The following is a 21113-nucleotide window of genomic DNA, read 5'->3' on the forward strand; positions in this document are numbered from 1 at the left end:
GCATAGCAAATCATTCTTCACCGCTGGTCCGAGTGAGTCCAAAAGCTGTCTCTGGGTGGGAAAGGGCCTTCAAGGCCCCTTTTCAGAAACACCCTCTGCACGTCACAATCACAGGCATTCCCCTGCCTAGAGAGGGCCATGGCAGGCCCTCCCCAAGTGAGTCGGCACAAGTCACGGCTGGCAGAGAGGACCTGGAAGTTGGCACTGGGAACCACACGTGTGGCATCTCAAAAGATACTCTAAGCCTAAGAAAAAGGCAGAGAGAGGGAAGGAAGAAAAGGAGGAAGGGAGGAAGGGCCTCGGCTCCAGGATTGGCCCCATTTTATAGATGGAAAAACTGATGCCAGACGGGTGGTGATTGCCCCGACGTCCCACGGGGGGAGAATCAGGGCCAGGATCCTTGACTGGGCCGTAATCGTTCCGCAGCAGCATTACTCGGGTGTGCAGATCCCCAGACAATGATCTGCCACTAAAAGGCTGGCAGGAGACCCAGCTGAAGCAGAGGTGAGGAGTCTGGATGTCCTGAGGCCCCCCCTGCTCTGACACTCCTTCCCACAAGCTCGCCTCGGTGGCCCGTCGGAGGCCTCTCCCCTCGCTGGCACCCTCCCATTCCTCTCTCCGGCGTATAAGCTGCCCCTGCCCCCCGGCTCTGGCATTTCCTCCTTAGCCAGTAAGCGTGCACGAAGGGCGTGCTAGGTGCCAGGCACCGTGCTAAGCCCGAAGGACAGCAGGGCCCACCATTTAAGGGAAAGATGACGAGCGAACAGAAACGTGCCGGTGAGCAGGCTACGTGGGAAACGATGGAACCAGAAGGCACTGGAATGGAGAAAAACTGGGCAGCGCAGCCCGAGGGATAGAGCCAGGCCTGGAGGAGGGAGGCCCTGCATTCAGATCTGCTCCCAGACAGCTCCCTTGAGCCCTACTGCGCAGCCCTTACCTCTCCTGGGACGTGGAACCACCACTCAGAGATGGAGGGTAAGGGGGAGACGGAGAGGCAGGCCGACAGAAGGGTTAGCAAAGGCTTCCGAAGGAGGAAGGGGTGCTAGCTGGGACTGGCAGGAGAGGGCCTGGGCCCTGGCCTGGGGAACGCGGCAGGAAAGGGCTTTCTTGGAGAGGCCGGCACTTGTCCTGCAGGTGGCGGGGAGCCACTGGAGCTCACGGGAGGGTCGCTGGGACACGACCAGACCTATCCCTTGAGCAGCTCAGTGGAAGGCAGGCCCGGAGTAGGGAGCTCCCAGCAGCACCCCAATAATCTAGGCACGAGGGGCAGAGAGATGGTGAGGAGTCCAGGGTGCCTCCTGCCTGAGGGCTGGCCTTCTGCAGTCAGAGGCAGGGAGAAGGGTTTCAGCGGAGGGAATGAGCTCCGTGCACGAGCTCCGAAAGGCAATTCGAGATGTGAGATTAGAGGTCGGGGCAAGAAGGGCCGGGGTGAGGTGTTCGAGGCGGTCATGAGATCACCGAGGGAGGCAGCGGGAAGAGAGGAGGGAAGAGGGACACCCCAGTGAGGAGATGCGGCCCAGAGGGAGGCGGACAGCCCAGGGTGGGCTTGGGAGGCCACCCCAAAGCCTAAAAATGTCACAAGGAAGAGGCCCATCGGCGGCTTCACGGGCTGCCGAGGGACTGAGAAAGCCTCAGAGGCCGGTGACTGGCGAGAGCCGCCTCTGTGTCCGAGGCCAAGAAGAGTGAACAGAGGAAGCGGAGCCCTTCGTCGACGGTCTCGGGTCAGAGTTGGTCACGAAGGGCAGAAAAGATGCCGGACGAGAGTTAGTGGGAGGACGGGGGAGACCTGGGCGCATCTCCAGACGGTGCCTGGCATGTTCGTTTATTATTGATGAGTGTCCGGAGAAGCGGAGGGGACGGAGGGGGGTGGCCTGGCAGAGGAGTCGGGATGGAATTGGAGGGCCTCTAAGGCCTGTCCGCTCTGACCTTCGGACTCAGACCCAGCGCCTCTGTGCACCACAGACTAGCTCTAGGACAGAAAGGGTCCAACTTCCTCCTCTTCCTTCGGGGACGGCGATGGTTTCCTGTCTCGTATGCCCAGACCCCAGCTGTCTGTCATGCAGCGGAGACGGCTTGTAGGGTTCTCCGAGATTCCTAAAGATTTAGCAGTTTGTCCAAACTCATCCAGCCTGGGAAGAGTCAGAGATGAGACGTGAACCTCGGTCTCTGGGACCCCAGGGAGAGTGTCGGGACTCTGGCTCCAGTCCAGAGACATCAGAGCTACCAGGGAGACGCCTGGTGGCTCAGCCTCCTTAGGCAGATCCTTAGAGAGAGTCTCCCCCCCCCCCATTGGCAGGTTGTGAGTTACAAGTATGTCCGGTGAATCAGCAAACATTTATTAAGTGCCTACTGTGTGCGAAGTGCTGGGGCTACAAAGAAGCGCTTGAGGAGACAGACTATGTGTCTACAACTTTATGTGGGAAACAGCCCACCTGGGGATGGTGGGGGGGGGGTGGTGAGGGGAATCTGCTGGAGAGGAGACAGACAACAGGTCCGGGGCCTCAAGTCTCTGCCCTGAAGGCCGCTGCTTTGGGGAGCCCAGTCAAGCCCAGCTCTCCCCCTCCCTCCCACCTCCTCAAGGCCAAGTCTGTTTTCTCATATGCTGCTGGCTCTTTGGGCAGGAGATAAGCGGACAGATCCAGTGACGGCCCCCGGCCTTGGCTGCCCTTTGGAATTGGATCTCCTGGCTTCTGTGTCCCAGCCTAGCAGGCCTAGGGCAGACCAGGACACTGCCCCAGCCTCCACCACCTCCACCAAGGAGCCAGCTGCGTCAGAGGAGAGAGACCTCACCTGGAGACACCTTCTGGCCTTGGATGCCTCCTTCTACAAGGTCTGGGGGCACTGCCTGGGAGGGGTGCCACGAGTCCACTGCCAGCCTCCATTTGGGAGAGCCCCTGGGCTGGGGGGAAGGACCCAAGTGTCAAAGCTGGAAGCTTGGGCCCAGCGGGGCTATTTGGCCTCCAGGTCCTCTAGCTGCGGTTGGAGGGAAGGAAAGAGGAGGACACCAGCAGTTACCAAATGCCTACTACGTGCCAGGTCCTGTGCCTTTAAGCATTTTATAGATGTTATCTCATTTGGGGGAGAGGGGCCCATTGAAAACAAGGTCATTTTAAAATGATTTTAGGAAAATTTAAAGTGATTTCCCAAATTTAAATTATTTTAGGAGAAAAAATAGTTTTTTAAAAGAAGGCTTCTAGCTGTGTCTGCCTTATTTATAGACTTGGGGTGATAAAAGGCCTTAATCAGTCTTAAAGCCCTAGAGAAGCGATGCACATGTGTGTTGGGCAGGTGTATGTGCTCACCCATAGGCTGGGGGAAGGGGATTGCCCCCTTTCCCATCGAAGCCACCTGACTCTGACCTTGGGCTCTGGAGCTGTGAGGAGCCTTCCACCCAGGCTCTGGCCCTTTCCTGGGGCCACAGTAACAGTACCTGGCCAAGCCCCAACTCCCAGCCACACAGCTGGTCTTCCTTCTGTCCTGGTGGCTCTCAGCAAGAATCAGCAGGTTCTATCCAAGATTCTGCTCTCTAGCACTTTACAGGCTCGAGGGATTTAGGGCCAGAAAGGATCTTCTGGGTCATTTACAAGACCCTCCCTTCACAGAGAAGGGAACAGAGCCCCAGAGATTTTGAGTGATTTGCCCAAGAATCAATCCTCTTCTGAGAACTTCTCATAGCTACAGGCAGTAGATGAATCACTGATCAAACAAGGGACAGACATGATAACAAAAGAGAATAGATCACTCTGATAACACAAAATTGGAAGGCTTTTACGCAAGCAAAGGGGGCTTGTCTGGCACGAGAAGAGAAGTGATCCACTGAGGGGAAATCTTTATATCTAATAGCTCAAATGAAGGTCTGATATTCAAAGATATGTAAACAACCATGAGCAATGCATAAGAACAAAAGCCACTCCCCACAAGAAATGGGGGTCAACAAATTTGGAGGAGCAATTCTCAAATGCAGGCCAACCTTATGAGGACAGACTACTCCAAATGGCAAAGAGAAGAAATACCCATCAAAGCAAGCCTCAGAGAACTAGCACTGGTCAATGTTGGCAGGGCTGGGGGAAGCTAGGAACACTAGAGCATCATGGATGAAACCCTGGATTGGTAAAACCATTCTGGGGAAGCACTTTGGAATGATGCAAAGCAAGAAACTGAAATTTGTGTGCCCTTTGACCCCCAGATCCCAAGATTCCCTGAATATCCCAAATCCTTTGGTCACTGCTGAGAACAGGGAACAAAGTTGATGTCCCTTGACTGAAAAATGGCTAAATGATAGACTGTGGTCTGTGAATGGAACGGGATAAGAAATGACAAGTGGGATGAATATTGAGAAGCACAAAGACTGGAATGTTCTGAACTGGTGCCAAGTGAATTCAGAATTCTGAGCCAGGAAAATAGCTATGAAATAAGGGCAACAATGGAACAAGGAATAGGAGGAAGGAAATGATCGCCACCAGCCACCATGAAACCACCAAAACTTCATGGTATGAAAATATACCGACCACGCTCAGCCCCAAGAAAAGACCCCAAGAGCATCACCCCTTTCCCTGGAGGAAGTCCTTGGGGTCCACGGCTCAGGAACTCAGTATATAAAGCCACATTTCAATGGACTGATTAACTTCACCAATTTTTTTTCTCTTCTTCCTCTGAAGGGAGGGGGAAAAGAATCTTGGTGAAATGCAGGCAATGTAAAACTCAAAGATGTCAATATAAATCCACTGGGAAACAATAAATAGTGCAGGCTTCGGAGTAAGAGAGGCTCTCAACGAATGGGGGCTGTATTAGATTACGGCAAATCTTCACACAGCCCCAGTTTGGACAGTGAGTGCAGAAGTGGTGGAAATAGCCCAGGAAAAGAATGCTGAAGGAAGCCTTGGGTAAGTCACTTGGTGCCCTGGGCCTTGTTTTCTTCATCTATAAAATGACAGGGTAGGACCACCCCTGGCTCTTCTCAGTGAGACTTCAGTCCAGTCCCTTCTCCATTTGTAAAATGAAGAGAGCTGCACCGGCCCTCCAGATGTCACTGTGTTGTGGGGAGGGAGAGCTTTGTAGACCTTAAAGCAGGGATGATGATGGCCGGTAATAAAGAGAAGCACTTGCTGAGCTCAGCAAGCTTCAGCAAAGCAGATGAGAACGGGGTGTCCATCCCTGCCCCCACATCTGAAATAGATCACTCTATCGATATCGGTATGAACACTCGCCCTTGGCCCTGGCCCTCCGGGGACCCGCTGGAAACCGGTTGTTTCTCCACTGTGTAAATATAGTGCATGGATTAAAATTGATGAAGCCTCTCTCTCAGCCACTTAGAGGTCTGTGAGCAGGCTTCCCATATGCCAAGGCTGAGCTGCCTCAAGGCTCTCGGGCTTAATGTCTAATTAGGAGAGCTATTCCTTGAATGATTTTAACAACCCAACAGAAAACCCTGTGAGCACCAAAATAGCACAAGATGAGGAGCTAATTTCCAAAATGATGGAAGGGGAATGCACGGCAAAACCTTCCAAAGGCCCTTCCCTCCTCTTCCTGCCTGTTTCCTCTTCTATAAAGCAAAGGGGTCAGGCTGGATGGTTTCTAGGTTGGGCCCAGGTCTCACTCCTGGCATGCCCAATGCTCCTGATCCCTCAGGGAATGAGTTGTTCTGGATCATTAACTGAGCCCATTCAACTGGAAGCATGAAAGGTTTGGGGTTGGTTTGTTTAGTTTTTTTTTTAACATTTTAAATGTGGCAGCTAAGCATAATAGAAGGATGGAATTTACTGCTGTGTGCCTCAGTTTCCCCATCTATAAAATGAACGGAGTAGGCTGATCTTAACTGATCCCAAATCCTAATTTATCAGAAGCTCTGCATTTGGATTTCAGATCTACTCTGGAGACTAGTCATTTGACCTTGGGCAAGATTTCTCTGAGTCTCAACTCTCTCATCTATCCAATGGGGATAATAAGGACTTGCCCAACAGACCTCCCGAAGCTGTTGTCGATGACACTCTCCCCACCATTCTAGAAATATGAAGTTGGAGATTTGGCCCAGACCTCTGCATTCCCAAAAAGTGAACTCTGACTTCCAAGGCAGATTGGCCCTCAGCTTAGGTCTCGGATGAAAGCCAGGGATGGCACTTGGCCCCGGGCCTCTCTGATTCGGAGGCCGTCCCTCTCAGTCCATCAGCACGCTGCATCTCGACCAAGGAGCACGGCTATGATCATTCCACTGACACATGGAAATCTCCCTTCTTACAAGTTCCCACAACGACCTCTTCTAGGTAACTGACGCCGCCTCAATGGACCAGAGCGACACCAGTTACTGGGCTGGGCAGTAACCAAGTGAGCCCTCCCCACAGCGCCTGGCACACGGAAGAGGCTTCACGAGTGTCTGCTGCCTTAAGGCCCCCAGACCCAGACGCTAAGTGGTGCCCAAGGTGTCAGGGCTTTGGGAGCTCCTGCATCAGTATTCTACTTTTTCTGTGCCTCCAATCAAGCAAACTTTACAATGTGGTGGCCTGAAGTGGCCCATCTCAGTTTCTAATTGAGCCGGAGCTAAGCCACATTCAAACAAGGGAGTGGGGCTGGAGGCCTTTCAAGGTCTGGAGCTCTTCCTTTGTGACCCTAAAACAAGCTTGTTTGAACTGTGGGAGTGAACAAGGAACCAAGGTGCAGAGCAAGGCCGCCAAGGTCCTCCCGAGAGCCTCTCTTTCTCCACTCTGGGCCAGACTCCCTGGAAGGCCCTGGAACATGGAGCCTTGGCCAGATGAGAGAGCTTTGGTTTTTGCCAAGCTGAAAAGCCTCAGAACCATTCAAAATGAGGCTACACCTTCCTCAAAGAGCTCACTGTTTGCTAAAGTGACAGACAGAGCACTTGGGATCAAAGTCCCCAACCCTAAGTCACAGCCCCAGCAACAGTGTTCCCAGGGATTATTGAGGGAAGGGACAGCAGGCTAGTCCAGGAGCAGGGAGTTCCCTGTAAGAATTGATCCCTTCCCCCAATGAGGGCCGGGAATCGGAAGGGACCTTGGAGCGTGAGGGGTCCTTTGTTCTCCTCCTAGCCTTCCAGATGCTGCTTTCCCATGCCCCAATGGCAGCCTCATTCAGGAACCCATCTCTGGGTGCTGCCTCCCTTCCCCTAGGGCCTCCAAACGTCCCTCTCCTCCTATCTCTGCCCCAAACTTTCCAGACTTCCATAAGAGGCCTTAGCCAAGCACCAACACTGTCCCTCTCCCTTAGGGTGAGATCTTCCCTCATTAGAACAGAAACTCCTTGAGAGCTGAGCCTGACTTTCTTTTGCCCAGGGTTTAGCACAAAGGAAGTGCTTAATAAATACTCCAGGATCACAAAACCACAGCTTTAGAGGAGGAAGAGGCCTGAAAGCAGTCATCTAATCCAACCCCCTGCTTTTGACTGAGGAGGACCTGGAGGTCCAGAGAGGTGGCTTGCCTGAGGTCACACAAGCAGTAGCAAAGCTGAGATTCAAACCCAAGGCCTCTGACTCCTGACCCAGGACTCTTTCCCTTGCATCTGTTGCCTCCTCCTTGAAGCATCCCCTGAAGAAGGAAGCTGCCCAACCTCCACTTGAAGCCTTCTAATAATGGGGCACTCACTACCTCCCAAGAGACCCTGTTCTATTTTGGGATGGGTTTGATGGCTACAAACCTTCTCCTTTCATCCAGCCTAAATTAGGTCCCTCTGCAGCCTTCTCCCATTGCTCCAGCTCAGCCCACTGAAGCCAAGAAGGTCAAGGCTGAGTCTTCTTCCTCTTGGGGTCCTGCTCATGCCTGGAAACTCTTGTCTGGTCTAGGCCCGGCTTGGACAGGACTGGGGTCAAGTGTGAGTTCCTACTGAGTTTAAAATCTTTTCCCTGGAACTTGCACCCATTTTTCAAGTTGCTGGTTTTTATTTGCTTTCCGATGATCCCAGCCTCCCAAGGAGCAAAAAAGTGTCTGTAGAAGATTACAGCCCATTCTTTTCCCTTAGAACAGAAACTGGCCAGTGTTTCAGCCTGATCCCTCTTCAAGCCCAGGAAAGCCTTCCTTGTCACTAGGGAGCAGAGGGCAATTGTCCCAGGGCCTGCCTTTTGGCCATCTTTGGCCAGCCTGTATCCACTCAGGTCCCTCTCCCTGGAAGATACCTTTGATGATCAAATTTATCAGAAGTCCACCCCCTTGTGTCCCTTGATTGGGGAATGGCTGAACACATTGTGGTATATGTTGGTGATGGAATACTATTGTGCTCAAAGGAATAATAAACTGGAGGGATTCCATGTGAAATAGAATGACCTCCAGGAACTGATGCAGAGTGAAAGGGGCAGAACCAGGAGAACATTGTACACGGATACAGATACATTGTAGCACAATTGAGTGTAATGGACTTGGCTTCTGATAACAGTGCAATGATCCTGGACTACTCTGAGGGACTTAAGAGAAAAATGCCATCCACATCGAGACAAAGAACTGTGGGAGCGGAAACCCAGAAGAAATATATATGAGTTATCACTTGTATGGGTACATGATTTGGGGTTTTGGTTTTAAGAGCTTACTGTATTACAAAAATGAATACTATAGAAATAGGTATCAAGCAATAACATTTGTATAATCCAGTGGAATAGCTCTGAAGGGGGGAAGGAAAGAAAATAAGTCATGTAACCATGGAAAAATATTTAAAAGTTTTAAAAATGGAATTAAAAGAAAAGAAGTCCCCCTCCCCCTCCAACCCCTGTTCTCCCAATCATCCATGCCCCAAGCCTGGGAGGCACCTCATCCCTGGGGCACAGAGATCCTCACTTGACCCCAGGCCTTGACAGCACTGCCTGGACTCCCCTCTACTCCCTCTCTCCCGAAGATTTGCTGAATGAATGAATGTCAGAGGGGAAATGCCTCTAAGTTTATAGTTAGACAGGTCTGTAGAACAGAGCTGGCTTCAGAAGTTTTTCTTCATTCAAAGCTTGTCTCCAGAAATTGGTAAAGGGAGTCTGTGAATGAATCACCAGATAAGAACCCTCAGCAGGCACCAAAGGGCGCCTTCCGGTCCCCAGAAACCTCTGAATCTCATAGGAAGGCCCACACTGCAAGCCAAGGGGGGAAGGAGCACAGAAAGATTCCCATCCTGACATTCCCTAAATTGAGGTCCCTCCTACCCGGCATCCCCTGTTCTAAGAATCCTCCAGGCTCTGACATTCCCTGTTCTAAGCCCCACCCCGCACCCCATTTCTACAGTCTCCTGTTCTAAGGCCCCTCCCAGCCTGGACACCCCCTGATCTAAGGCCCCTCCCAGCCCTGATACCCCCTGATCTAAGGCCCCCCAGCTCTGCTGTTTCATATTCTGGGGCCCCTTCTGGGCTCTCTTTGCCCTCTCCTACAACTAGCAGTGGTTCAGTGTGCCACTGTGAAAAATGGGCCTAATGTGAGCCTCTCACAAGAGAGCCCCTTGGGAAGGCGAAGGGGTGAGCCTCCTCTTGGCCTCTCTCTCTCCAGGCCTCAGGCTCCTCCTGACGGATGATTGGTTGGACTTAGACTAAGGATGCCCAAGGCCCCTTCCTGGGCATACTGCCCCTGCACCCCCCAGCTGAAAGTGCTCTCCTCTCCTTTCTCATCTTTCTCCCTCTTCCTCTCCCTTTGGTGGCCTGGGTTTTGCTCGCCTGGGGGTAAGCTTCATGTAGTAGGGGCTATGCTTCTCTGTCTGGTGCCAGGCCCACTCTAGGCTCTGAACAACCTGTGGAGTTTGGGCATCTGCTGAAGGAACTGCCCCTGCTCGGTGTGGAAAAGAAAGGAGGCCTGAGGTCAGAGAGTGGCTACTCAGACCAGCTGGAGGCGCCAAGATCAGCCGGGCCCTGGCCCCATCTCTGGTGTGGCCTTGCCAGGGTCAGAGTGGCCAAACACTGCCACCTCGCCCTGTCTAGAGGGCCGTCTCTCTTCAAGGTTTGGTCTGACTCCTGAGGCCTGGGCCCTTGGAGGGACAGACAGAACAACACGGTCACAGTCTGAGCCCTTGGGTTCAGTGCCCAGCTCTGCCCACTTGCTGTGCGACCTGGGCTCTGAAAAATGGATTTAATGATGTTTGTTTGACCCACGCCTTATGAGAGAATGTGTGCCAAGCGCTTCACGGTCTGAAAACTAGGAAAAGTGGTCCCTGGCAATAATTAGGAGTCCATAATACTAACAGTGGACATGGCCGCTGCCAGCTTCCCTTTTCGCCCTTATCTCATCTAGCAAGTCAATATTATTGTCCAATTGGGATGTGTCTCTGCCACAGGGTCACCCAGGACCTCGGGGTCTTCTTAGCCCAGCAGAACCCCCCCAGGACAGGGCAAAGGGAAGCCCAAGGACCTCAGTCCCAATCCTGTCTGTGAAGCTGTGACCTTGCCCTGGGCCTCAGTTTCCCCCTATGTAAAATGAACAGATAGATGGGGCAAGGTAGCCTTTGAGGTCCCTTCTCACTCTAGGGCTGATTCCCCATATGTTCAGGAAGGTAAGTGGTTCAGTGGAAGGGACCGAAAGACAGAGGATCTGGGATCAAATCCTGCCTCTGATACTTATTCTGGACAAATCTCTTGTCCAAAGACCTGGAAGGGAGGTGCACAGGGCCTCGCCGTGCGTGGGGGCCGGGTGAGGAGCAAGGAGCAAGCCCCCAAATCTGGGAAGCCTTCACAGCCCCCTGAACTGAGCGTGAAGAAGAGGATTCTGGAAGGCAGAGCTGAGGAGGGAGGGCCTTCCATGGCCTGGCACGACTGGCTCCTAGTTCAGAGAACAGCAAGGAGTCCAGTTTCACCTGACAAGGGGGTGAGAGATGTGGCCAATGGGAGGAAAGGGGGAGCAAAGTTATGGAAGGCCCTCAACACCAGACAGGAAACTGTATTTTCTCCTGGAGTCACCGGGGAGCCATGGCAGGTGAGTGAGGCTTCAGAGAAACCGAGAGGAGACTTGTATGAATGGTGGACAGTGAAGTGAGCAGAGCCATGGGAACCACTGATAAGAGAAGAACAAATGGCTCCAACTCGGACCAAATCTAATTCCCAGACACCAGTGATGAAATGGGCTCTGGACCTCCTGACAGACGCCAGACACAGATCTTCGGGGACGTGGCCAAGGCCAGAATGTATTTTCTGTGCAAGTGCAGACTTATCACGCGCGTTTCCCTTTTCCCTTTTCCAAGGGCAAAGAAGGGGAGGGAGAGAAAACCAATATGTGTTCACTAAAAAACAAAACCCCGTCATTTAGATTGACTGTATCTGGCTCTTTATGGCTGGCGGAGTTGGGCCAGTCCCACAGCGAGAATGGGCCATGGTGGAGGGCCCTGGGGCTGCCCACCGTAAAGGGAAGGTTTCCAGGACGCTCGGCACATCCTCTCTGGAGAAAGCAGGGGAAAACACAGCTCAGAATTTCCCTGGATGAAAAGGAGCGGCAGGGCCTGAGCCAGGGGAGGAGGCGCTGCTCCCTTTCAGGAAATCCACCAAACACTGGGAAGTAGAAGCAGCAATCCCACTAGGAAACAATGAGAGCTGTCCAACAGTGGAAAGAGCTGCCTTTGGAGATAAGGAAAACCCCAGGCTGAGAACCCGGCACCTGCCCTGGCCAGCCCCAGCATCCCCTCCCGGAGGCTCAGGTGGGTTTCCTCCATCCTTCCCAGCCTCCCTGGGCAGGGGCCGGGGAGGGAAAGACCTTGGGGAGATGGGAACTGAGATCGGGGAATGAGTCAGAGCTCAAGGCCTGAGCTTCAGCTCCACTGGGCCATTTACCACTTGGGTGACCTTGGGCAGTCCCATAACCTCTCTGCCTCAGTTTCCTCATCTGTAACATAAGAGTGCTGCACCAGAGGGCCTGGGAGGCCCCTTCAGCTCCAGACTGCGGATCTCTATGGTCTCTGCTCTCTTTCTAGAATCTCGGTTAGCACCATCCCTGGTGCTGGGGCTGAATCTGGGGCTCTGCCTGGTCCTTTCTTCCCTTAGTCTAACTCGGCTTCCTTCAATCTCTGGGAGGAGCCTCCTGGACCTCCCTGGGCTCCAGAGGGAAAGGCAGAACCTCTAGCAGAACAGGAAAGTTTCAGGCCCGGCTGTGGCCTCAGCTTCCCCCTCTGGAGCCCACAGAATGACACAGTCCAGCGTCTGCTTCTGCTTCCCAGGTGGGGGGCCAGGATCCCCTCATGGAAGGCACTGGAGCATAAAAGGGCTCCTGGGTCTGCCCAGGGCAGCTTGAAGAATGCTCTCCTCCCACTGGCATCTCCTGCTGCCAAAGGGACCCTTTCCAGAGCTGCCTACCACAGCTCCCCCCTCCCCCCTCCCCTCTACCCATCCTCCCCCCAATTTAACTGCCACAGAGGAGGCCAGATCAGACCTTCCTCAAAGCCAGTCTTCCCACAGAGCAGTCCTTGGCCTCAGGGGCCCTCCCCAGCCCTCTGGCCTCGGCTCAGGTGCCCTCCAAACACATCCAATCCAGGCAGCCTCTACTCTGCCAGAGTCTGGAACATTCTCCTTTTACTCTTTTTGGTGAAGTCCAGTTCAGGCCAGCCCAGGGGCACCTCTTTTAGGAAGCCTGCCCAGATTGCTCTGTCTCAGCCTCCCCACTCGTCCAGGCCGGAGAGGGGTGAAACAAGGCTTGAATCCTTTATCCAAAAGCGCCAGACAGAGTGGACAGGGCACTGACCGGGGTTCAAGGGCTGTGGGGGACGTGTCCCAGGTCACTTCCCCACTTCTCAGTGCCTCAGACAATTCTGGCCCTTAACTGGGCCTGCAGCTGGAAAATGCTCCCGATAACTCTCACCAGGGTCCAGAGCAGGGGCATGGGCAGAAGGAGCTTCTGGGAATCCCCCATTCCAGTGAAGCCGAGCACCTCGAGGCCCGGGTGGGGCCCCCAGCCACATGGAGCCCTGAAGGGCTCTCCCCAAGCTCTGAAACAGTAGGGGCCTAATCTATGCTCCTGGAGCCCTCTTGGGACACACTTGGTCTCTGATCCTCCTCTCCCGCCTGCACTTCCTCTTGGCGCCCAGGCTGCAGGCCGAGTGCTGGGGGACTCCCCTGAGGGGGCTGCCTGCCCGGCCCCAGCAAGTGCTGCTCCCCCAGGCAGAAAGAAGCCCCAAGAGGAGGCAGAGCCCCAGATCCCCTCCGGGCTCGCCCCCAGCCAAGATGCCTATGACAGCCCCACTTCGGCCCTAGGGGAGCCCCCAGTACACAAAGACAGCGAAGAGTCCCCGCCGGGCCTCCTCCCCAGCCCAGGATCCCCGGCCCTCAGAAAGGTGGGATGGCTAAATAGGTAGCTCCAGGCCCTCGACCCAGGACCCCCGAGTGCCCGGCTCGACGGGCTCTGGGGAAAAGAAAGCTCCAAGCCGCCCTTGAGCCCCAAGACATGCCCTAACTACACCAGTGTGCACGGGGAGGGGGGGGCAGCTGCTGCTGGGGGGCCCGGGTGTATGAGGAGGGGAGAGATCGATCGCCTCCCTCCGGACCTCGGTTTCCACACCGGCCTCGGGAGGCGAGGAGACGCCCCCTGCCCAGCTTCAAAGGGATGCCGCGCGAGCTCCGAGCGTGTGCCCAAGTGCAAGCCCGACTGAGGGCCGGTCCCCAGCGGGGCCAGGCGGGAGTCGCGGAGAGGAGAGTAGGGGGAGGCGGGACATAGGGCCTGACGGCCGGCGGCGGAGAACTTACCCTGCACAGAGATCCGAGCCAACTTTCATTCACGCGCGGCGGCGGCGGGGCGGCGGCGGGGCGGGGGCCCCCTGCCGAGCGGTGCCGAGCCCGCGGCCCCGGCGCCCCCGCTCCCCGCACGGCCCCGCGCCCGCCGCCGCCACCCGCACTCGCAGCAGCAGCAGCAGAAGTAGCCGCCGCGCCCACGCCGCCCTCCGTGCCCTCGCCCAGGCCGGGTGCGGCCTGGAGTGCCAGCAGGATCTGCGCGGGATCGTCTATGAGTTTAGTCTATCCGTGCGGGAATTCGGGAGTCTGTGCGCCCGCCCGGCGGCCTCCAGCTGCCCGGCCCGGCCCCGGCTCCGGCCCCGGCCCCGGCCCCGGCCCGCGCCGCGCAGCCGCCGCCTCGCCCCCAGCCCGCCCCTCCGCCTCTCCTTAAAGGGACCGCGCCGGGAGCGGAGGAGGAGGGGAAGATAAGGACCGCCCCTTCCCACCCTTCGGGACACGCCCGTTCCTCAGCCCCGCCTTCCAAGCCCATGCGGCTGTCAAAGGAGGTGGGGCCAGGACCGAGACCTCGGGTGTGGGCGGGGCTTCGCCGGCGCATCAGCACGTGGCCCCGCCCCGAAGAGCTCTTCCCACAGCCATCAATCTTTCCCACAGCGGGTGCGGGCGCATGCACGCGCGAACAAACGCGCGCGCGCACGCGAGCTTCTCCCGGGCTTAGGCTGCTGTGGAGGGGCCGTAACCTGAGAGGAGACTGGAAAGGGAGCCTGATGGGAACAGTTCCACTGCACCCCTCTCCCACTGAGCCCTACAAGTCCCAGACCCCCTACCTCCTCCGGGCTCTTGAGAGCTTCAGGGATGACAAGTTTTCCCCAAAGCCTTTGTTCCTGTCCTGTCTCGTCCTGCCACCAAACTGCACCACCACCCCCGCCCAGCTCCTTCTCCCTTTGTGGCGGCCAGATGAGATCTGGGGCTCCCCGGGCCATCCTGCCAATCCTTGAACAATAATAAACATGGAGCCAGAGATTTCCACTTCCCAAAGTGGCCTCAGCCTGGATTTAGCTTGGGGAGCCCCCCCCCCATCATTGGAGGTCCCAGAAGCTTTCTTGGGGGTTTCAGGGAGGAGAACAAGAGAGAGGAAGAAAAGTCCAGGTAGGAGGAGGGGCTCTCCTTGGCTTTGAGGTCTGGTCTGCATCTGCCCCCCCCCCCCCCCCAGCATGCACCAAGCCTAGCACACAGGAGGTGCTCCATAAATGCTTAGTTGATCTGCATGGACATTTTTCCAGTGATTGTAGGCTCAGCCCCAGCCATTTGAGGGGCCCCTTTAGCCTCCTTTCCCTGTCTTTGCTGCTGCTGCCACCCTGGTCTACATGGGCCTCCCTGACCCAGAGCTCTCTCCAGAGCTCCGGTCCATCATTCCCTGTGGCCCAGACGGGGGTTCCAGAGAGCTCACTGATCTTTTCAACTTGGGCTAAACTGAACTCCTCCCCTCTCCATGCAGACACCCCTGCTCCTCCTCACTAACTGCTGTTTCCATGGAGGGTCCCCAAAGACCCCAGCTCAAAGCCGAGCTCATCTCCCACTCTTCCCCCTCCCTAATCCAACACCTGACCCAACCCAACAATTAGCCCATCTTTGGGACTTTTCCTTGTCCTCACAGCCTCCTTGTGGGCTCTCCCCAGCGGCTTTCGGAGCCACCTCCTGGTCTCTGTCTCTCCCCGTCCCTGCTTGATCTCTCCAAGCTAGGAGGGGTTTAGGAGACCCCGACACCCCTCTCCAACCTTCCCCCAGAGAGCTGGGGGAACACTCCTAAGCAGCCCACTGGGAGGCTTCCAGAGCTGCCCTCCGGGGCCAAGCCGAACCAGGAGGCGGGATAGCCTGCCAGTATTTAAAGAACTCTGCTATGGCTCCCCTTCCCCTCCCGGCTGGATTCCTCTTCTTCTGGCCTAATTCACTCAGGACACCCTGACTGTCTCTCGGGGATGCTGTGGATTCCGTGGCTGCCCTGGCATTCTGCTGGCTCTCACTGAGCCCACGAAGTGTGCTGAGCTCCCCCACCCGGCCCTCGTCCTCCCCGCAGAGGACTAGGTGTTTGAACACAGAAGTGGAATTTGACGTTCATTCCTATTAGATAGTCTTAAGAGGCCATCAAGTCTTCTCAGCTGTCCATCGTCCAATATGTCTGTCATCCCTCCAGGTGTTCCACATCATGGATGTAAATGGGCTTCTTCCAAGCTCCCCCCAACCCCCAGCCCTGAGTCTCCCTTCCCAGCCCTGACTTTCTCCCTTCTAAGTCCTGTCTCAGCTCCCACCTTCTTCACAGCTCCAACCTAGTCCATTCCAAGCTCCTTCCCAGCCCTGACCTTCTCCCTTCTAAGTCCTGTCTCAGCTCCCACCTTCTTCACAGCTCCAGCCTAGTCCATTCCAAGCTCCTTCCCAGCCCTGACCTTCTCCCTTCTAAGTCCTGTCTCAGCTCCCACCTTCTTCACAGCTCCAACCTAGTCCATTCCAAGCTCCTTCCCAGCCCTGACCTTCTCCCTTCTAAGTCCTGTCTCAGCTCCCACCTTCTTCACAGCTCCAGCCTAGTCCATTCCAAGCTCCTTCCCAGCCCTGACCTTCTCCCTTCTAAGTCCTGTCTCAGCTCCCACCTTCTTCACAGCTCCAACCTAGTCCATTCCAAGCTCCTTCCCAGCCCTGACCTTCTCCCTTCTAAGTCCTGTCTCAGCTCCCACCTTCTTCACAGCTCCAACCTGGTCCTTTCCAAGCTCCTTCCCAGCCCTGACCTTCTGCCTTCTAAGTCCTGTCTCAGCTCCGACCTTCTTCACAGCTCCAACCTGGTCCATTCCAAGCTTCTTCCTAGACCTGACCTTCTCCCTTCTAAGTCCTGTCTCAGCTCCCACCTTCTTCACAGCTCCAACCTAGTCCATTCCAAGCTCCTTCCCGGCCCTGGCCTTCTCCCTTTCTAAGTCCTGTCTCAGCTCCGACCTTCTTCACAGCTCCAACCTGGTCCTTTCCAAGCTCCTTCCCAGCCCTGGCCTTCTCCCTTCTAAGTCCTGTCTCAGCTCCCACCTTCTTCACAGCTCCAACCTGGTCCTTTCCAAGCTCCTTCCCAGCCCTGACCTTCTCCCTTCTGAGTCCTGTCTCAGCTCCGACCTTCTTCACAGCTCCAGCCTAGTCCTTTCCAAGCTCCTTCCTGGCCCTGACCTTCTCCCTTCTGAGTCCTGTCTCAGCTCCCACCTTCTTCACAGCTCCAACCTGGTCCATTCCAAGCTCCTTCCTGGCCCTGACCTTCTCCCTTCTGAGTCCTGTCTCAGCTCCGACCTTCTTCACAGCTCCAACCTAGTCCATTCCAAGCTCCTTCCCAGCCCTGACCTTCTCCCTTCTGAGTCCTGTCTCAGCTCCCACCTTCTTCACAGCTCCAACCTGGTCCATTCCAAGCTCCTTCCCAGCCCTGACCTTCTCCCTTCTGAGTCCTGTCTCAGCTCCCACCTTCTTCACAGCTCCAACCTAGTCCATTCCAAGCTCCCTCCCAGCTCCAATGTCTCCTCTAAGACTTCTCTGGGCTCTGAGGTTCCCCGTTCTAAGCTCTCTTCCAAACTGGGCGTTTCTAGGTCCCAAGAATCCTTCCAGTTCTCACAGTCTGCGCTCCATCTTGGGAAGTTCCTCCCTTCCACCTCGGGATCCAGGGTCCTGCGCCCAGCGTTCCTGCAGCTCTGATCTTCTTGTGCCAAGATCTGTCCCCATTCTGAGACTCCGTTTTCTGTGCAGGTTCCGAGAGCCTTCCTTTGTCTGTCTAAGATCCTGGCCATCTCCGAAGCTCTGTCCGCTCTGCTCTAAGGTCTTCTGGCTCTGAAGTGACAGGACTGGACATCGTGGGTCTCCCTCCCAAGGCCCCTCCCAGCTCCGGCGCGCTGCTCTTGGGTGGCTTCAGTGAACTCCCAGAAGCTGGCCGGCCAGCATTGGGACAAGCACAGCAGAGGAGAAAGGCAGCTGACCCGAAGACTGGAAGACTCGTCTCCATGCCGAGGCTGACTCTTACAGACTGGGGGGAGCGATGGAGGGCTCCTGGAGGCTGGCCAGCTGGGTTTGGGTGGCTCTTCCCCATCTTCATTGTCTCCTCTGTGGAGGTGAGGATCCTGGTCAGGGAGAACCGGTGTAAAAACCAAAAGAGACAAATCATTAAAAAATGGAAACCACCAGGGAGTCCATAAATGATTCCAATTCACATCTTACCAGAAAGTTTAGGCCACCTTATTCAAATTATATGCAAATGATCCACGGCTCACATGCAAAGTGACTCTCGGTGCCACTAACTTTTCTCCACCTAGATGGGGCCCAAACCTGGGGGGGGGGGCGAGAAATGATGAGAGACAGAGGGAGAGACAGACAAACAGACAGAGACAGAGAGAGGGAAGAGACAGGGAGAGAGAGAAAAAGGGAAGGAGAGAGAGAGAGGGGCAGGGGTAGAGAGAGAGAGAGAGGGAGGGAGAGGGGGAGGGGGAAACAGAAGAGGGAGGGGAGAGAGGGAGAAAGAGAGAGAAAGGGGGAAGGAGAGAGGAGAGAAACAGGGAGAGGGAGGGAAGGAGAGGGGGAGGGGGAGAGAGGGAGAAATTAAAAAGAGAGAGAGGGAGGGAAGGAGGGAGGGAGGGAGGGAGAAAGAGAAGGAGGGAGGGGGAGGGAGAGGAATGGAGAGGGGGGAAGGGGAGAGAGGGGGAGGGGGAGAGAGACAGAGGGAGAGAAACAAGGAGAGAGAGGGAAGGAGGGGAGAAGGGGAGAGAGAGAAAAAAGAGAGAGAGGGAGGGGGAGGGGGAGGGGGAAACAGAGAAGAGGGAGGGGAGAGAGGGAGAAAGAGAGAGAAAGGGGGAGGGAGGGAAGGAGAGGGGGAGGGGGAGAGAGGGAGAAAGAAGAGAGAGAGGGAGGGAAGGAGGGAGGGAGACAGGGAGAAAGAGAGGGAGGGAGGGTGAGGGAGAGGAATGGAGAGGGGGGAAGGGGAGAGAGGGGGAGGGGGAGAGAGACAGAGGGAGAGAAACAAGGAGAGAGAGGGAAGGAGGGGAGAGGGGGAGAGAGAGAAAAAAAGAGAGAGGGGGAGGGGGAGAGAGACAGAGACAGAGAAACGCTCTTCTTCCTCAGGGAACTAAGGAAGCAGTGGGTCCTGCAGGCCCGGCTCCAGACTCCCTAAGGAGTTTTCTCTTGCCTCTGACTTAAGGAAATAGCCCGAGGGCTATATCCATCTGTGGGCTAGTAAATGATTAATAACCAGCTCTGAAAATACGTGACAGGCTTGAAGTTTGATCTGCATCCTTCTCATTTCCTCCATCCATAATAATCCAGGCCCTGACCTGTAACACCTGCCCATTTCTGCACTGCAAGTGTAAGTCACACCTCTCAGGCCCATTCAGTTGGCTCCAGCGCTCCCCTGGATACGGCTCTCCTAAGACGGGGCGAGGAACTTGGGCTGCCACAAGCAAGGTTGTCCTGGGTTTGTTCCCATCCTGGGGGAGCCCCTGGTCATCGGGGCGCCTCTCGGCCATCACTGAGCTTCCTGGAGCTTTGGAGGGAGGAGGAGGTCATAACCACAGAGGGTGCTACTAACGTGTGTCTACACTTTCCAGAACCCTCTCCCTAGAGCATCGGGGTGAGGCTGGCAATTAGAGTTAAGTGACTTGCCCAGGGTGACCTAGCTAGGAAGGGTCTGAGGCCACATTTGAACCCAAGACTCCAGTCTCCAGCCTGACTCAATTCTTACTAGCTGCGTGGCTCTCATATGTCCCTTCCCCTTTCTGAGCCTCTAGTAGATCCCTGGGACTTCTCTCCTAAGTCACAGATGGGTCTCAACCTCCACAGGTTCCTGGAGTTTCCAGATCCCAGATCCTGAGTCACAGCATCTGCCCTTTCTGTCTGGGCTGAGAAGCAGCCCAGAATGGGCTCTGCTAAGGGAGATACAGTCCACAGTGTGTGCTTAAGGAATTAGACTGGAGGGATGGCCCTGGACCATCAATGTTTCCCCCTTCGAATTTCCTCTGAATCACTGACAGCACCAAACCCTGGACTCAGGCTCCCTTCTGCTTCCAGGTAGCCTTTCTCATTCTTTGAGGATTCTCTGGTGCCTGTCTTGTCTTTCTGATGGGTCCAGGAGCTCTTGGAAGGCAGAGACTATACTTTCCCTTCCCTGGTTCCGGAGAAGTCCAGCATCAATCTCTTCTCTCAGGGGTGGCCAGGATTCTGCCCAGGTGCTTCCTCCCTTTCATGGTGACATTGGTGACATTGGTGACAACGAAGCACTAAAACGAGAAATGGGCTGCCCACTGGCCGGGCCATCCCTCTGCCGCCTCTCATAGGAGGTTGTACAATTTTAGACCCAGCTGGTGTTCTGGAAATCATAGAAATGAGAAAACTGGACCTCAGAGAGGCCGTGACTTGGCCAAGGTCCCACAGCTCAGTGACTCATTCGAGCTTCCCCGTCCCTGGATTATACAGTGTATTATCATGCAAAACACATTTCCATGTTATTCATTTTTGTAAGTGGATAATCTTATAGAACCCAAACCTCAAACCATATAGCCCAATCCACAAGGGATCGTATGTTTTTATTTGCATTTCTTCCCCAGCAGCTCTTTCTCTGGAACTGGATAACATTCTTTGTCCTAAGTCCCTCAGGATCGTCCTGGATTATTGTATTGATGTTAGGAGCTAAGTCCATCCCATTTGATCCTTCCACAGCAGTGACATCACCCTGTACAATGTTTTCCTGGTTCTGCTTATTTCACTCTGCATCCATTTATCGAGGTCTTTCCAGCTCTTCCTGAAAGCATCCTGTTCAGCATTCATTTTATTTTATTTATTTTTGAAGATTTATTTCATACAAATAAATGCATAATAATAATTAAATAATTAATTTAATTAATAAAAATAAATTTTAATATATTTATTTTATTCTATAAATTTTATTTTAATAAATAATTTAATTAATGATAATTACATAAAATAATTTAATAATATTTAACTTAATAAAATTTTATTATTTAATTCATTCATTTAGAATAGTTTTCTATGGTCACAAGATTCATGTTCTTTCTCTGCCCTCCCCCAAAACCCCTCCTGTAGCCGACGCGCCATTCTTCTGGGGTTTTACGTCGGTATTCCTTTTAGCACAATAGTGTTCCATAGCCATCATATACCTCAGTGAGTTGTCTTCCATGGGACTGTAAATGCGACATGTTATGTTGAGAGCAGGATGTAGTGGAAAGAGCCTTCTCAGGTCAAGGAGAAGTCACCACCCCGAGTCCTTGCTTTGTAACTTGTTGCTTAGGTGGCTGTCGGCCAAGTCGTTTGGCTTCCTTCCCTTAACCTCAGTTTCTTCTTCTGCCAAATGAGGGGATAGGATGAAATCAGTCCTAAATGGCCACTTTCACACTTGGGGCATCCCCAAAAAAATTTGGTTTAGAAGAAAGACCTAAAGTCAGCGTGTAAGAGCTGAGGAGAGGCATGAGATCAGAGCAAGACCAGGGTG

General features: G+C 54.5%; 1 protein-coding gene across 1 annotated transcript in view; it reads right to left on the reverse strand.

Annotated features, from left to right (window-relative positions):
* Positions 1 to 13988, reverse strand: part of GRAMD4 (GRAM domain containing 4) — a 77530-nt gene extending 63542 nt beyond the window's left edge. The window contains 1 exon segment of the mRNA XM_056798646.1: positions 13625 to 13988. Coding sequence (XP_056654624.1) covers positions 13625 to 13653 — 29 coding nt within the window. The 5' untranslated portion in view covers positions 13654 to 13988.
* Between the last annotated feature and the right edge of the window lie 7125 nt (positions 13989 to 21113).

Source organism: Monodelphis domestica, chromosome 5 (assembly GCF_027887165.1).
Source record: "Monodelphis domestica isolate mMonDom1 chromosome 5, mMonDom1.pri, whole genome shotgun sequence".
Lineage (NCBI taxonomy): Eukaryota > Metazoa > Chordata > Mammalia > Didelphimorphia > Didelphidae > Monodelphis > Monodelphis domestica.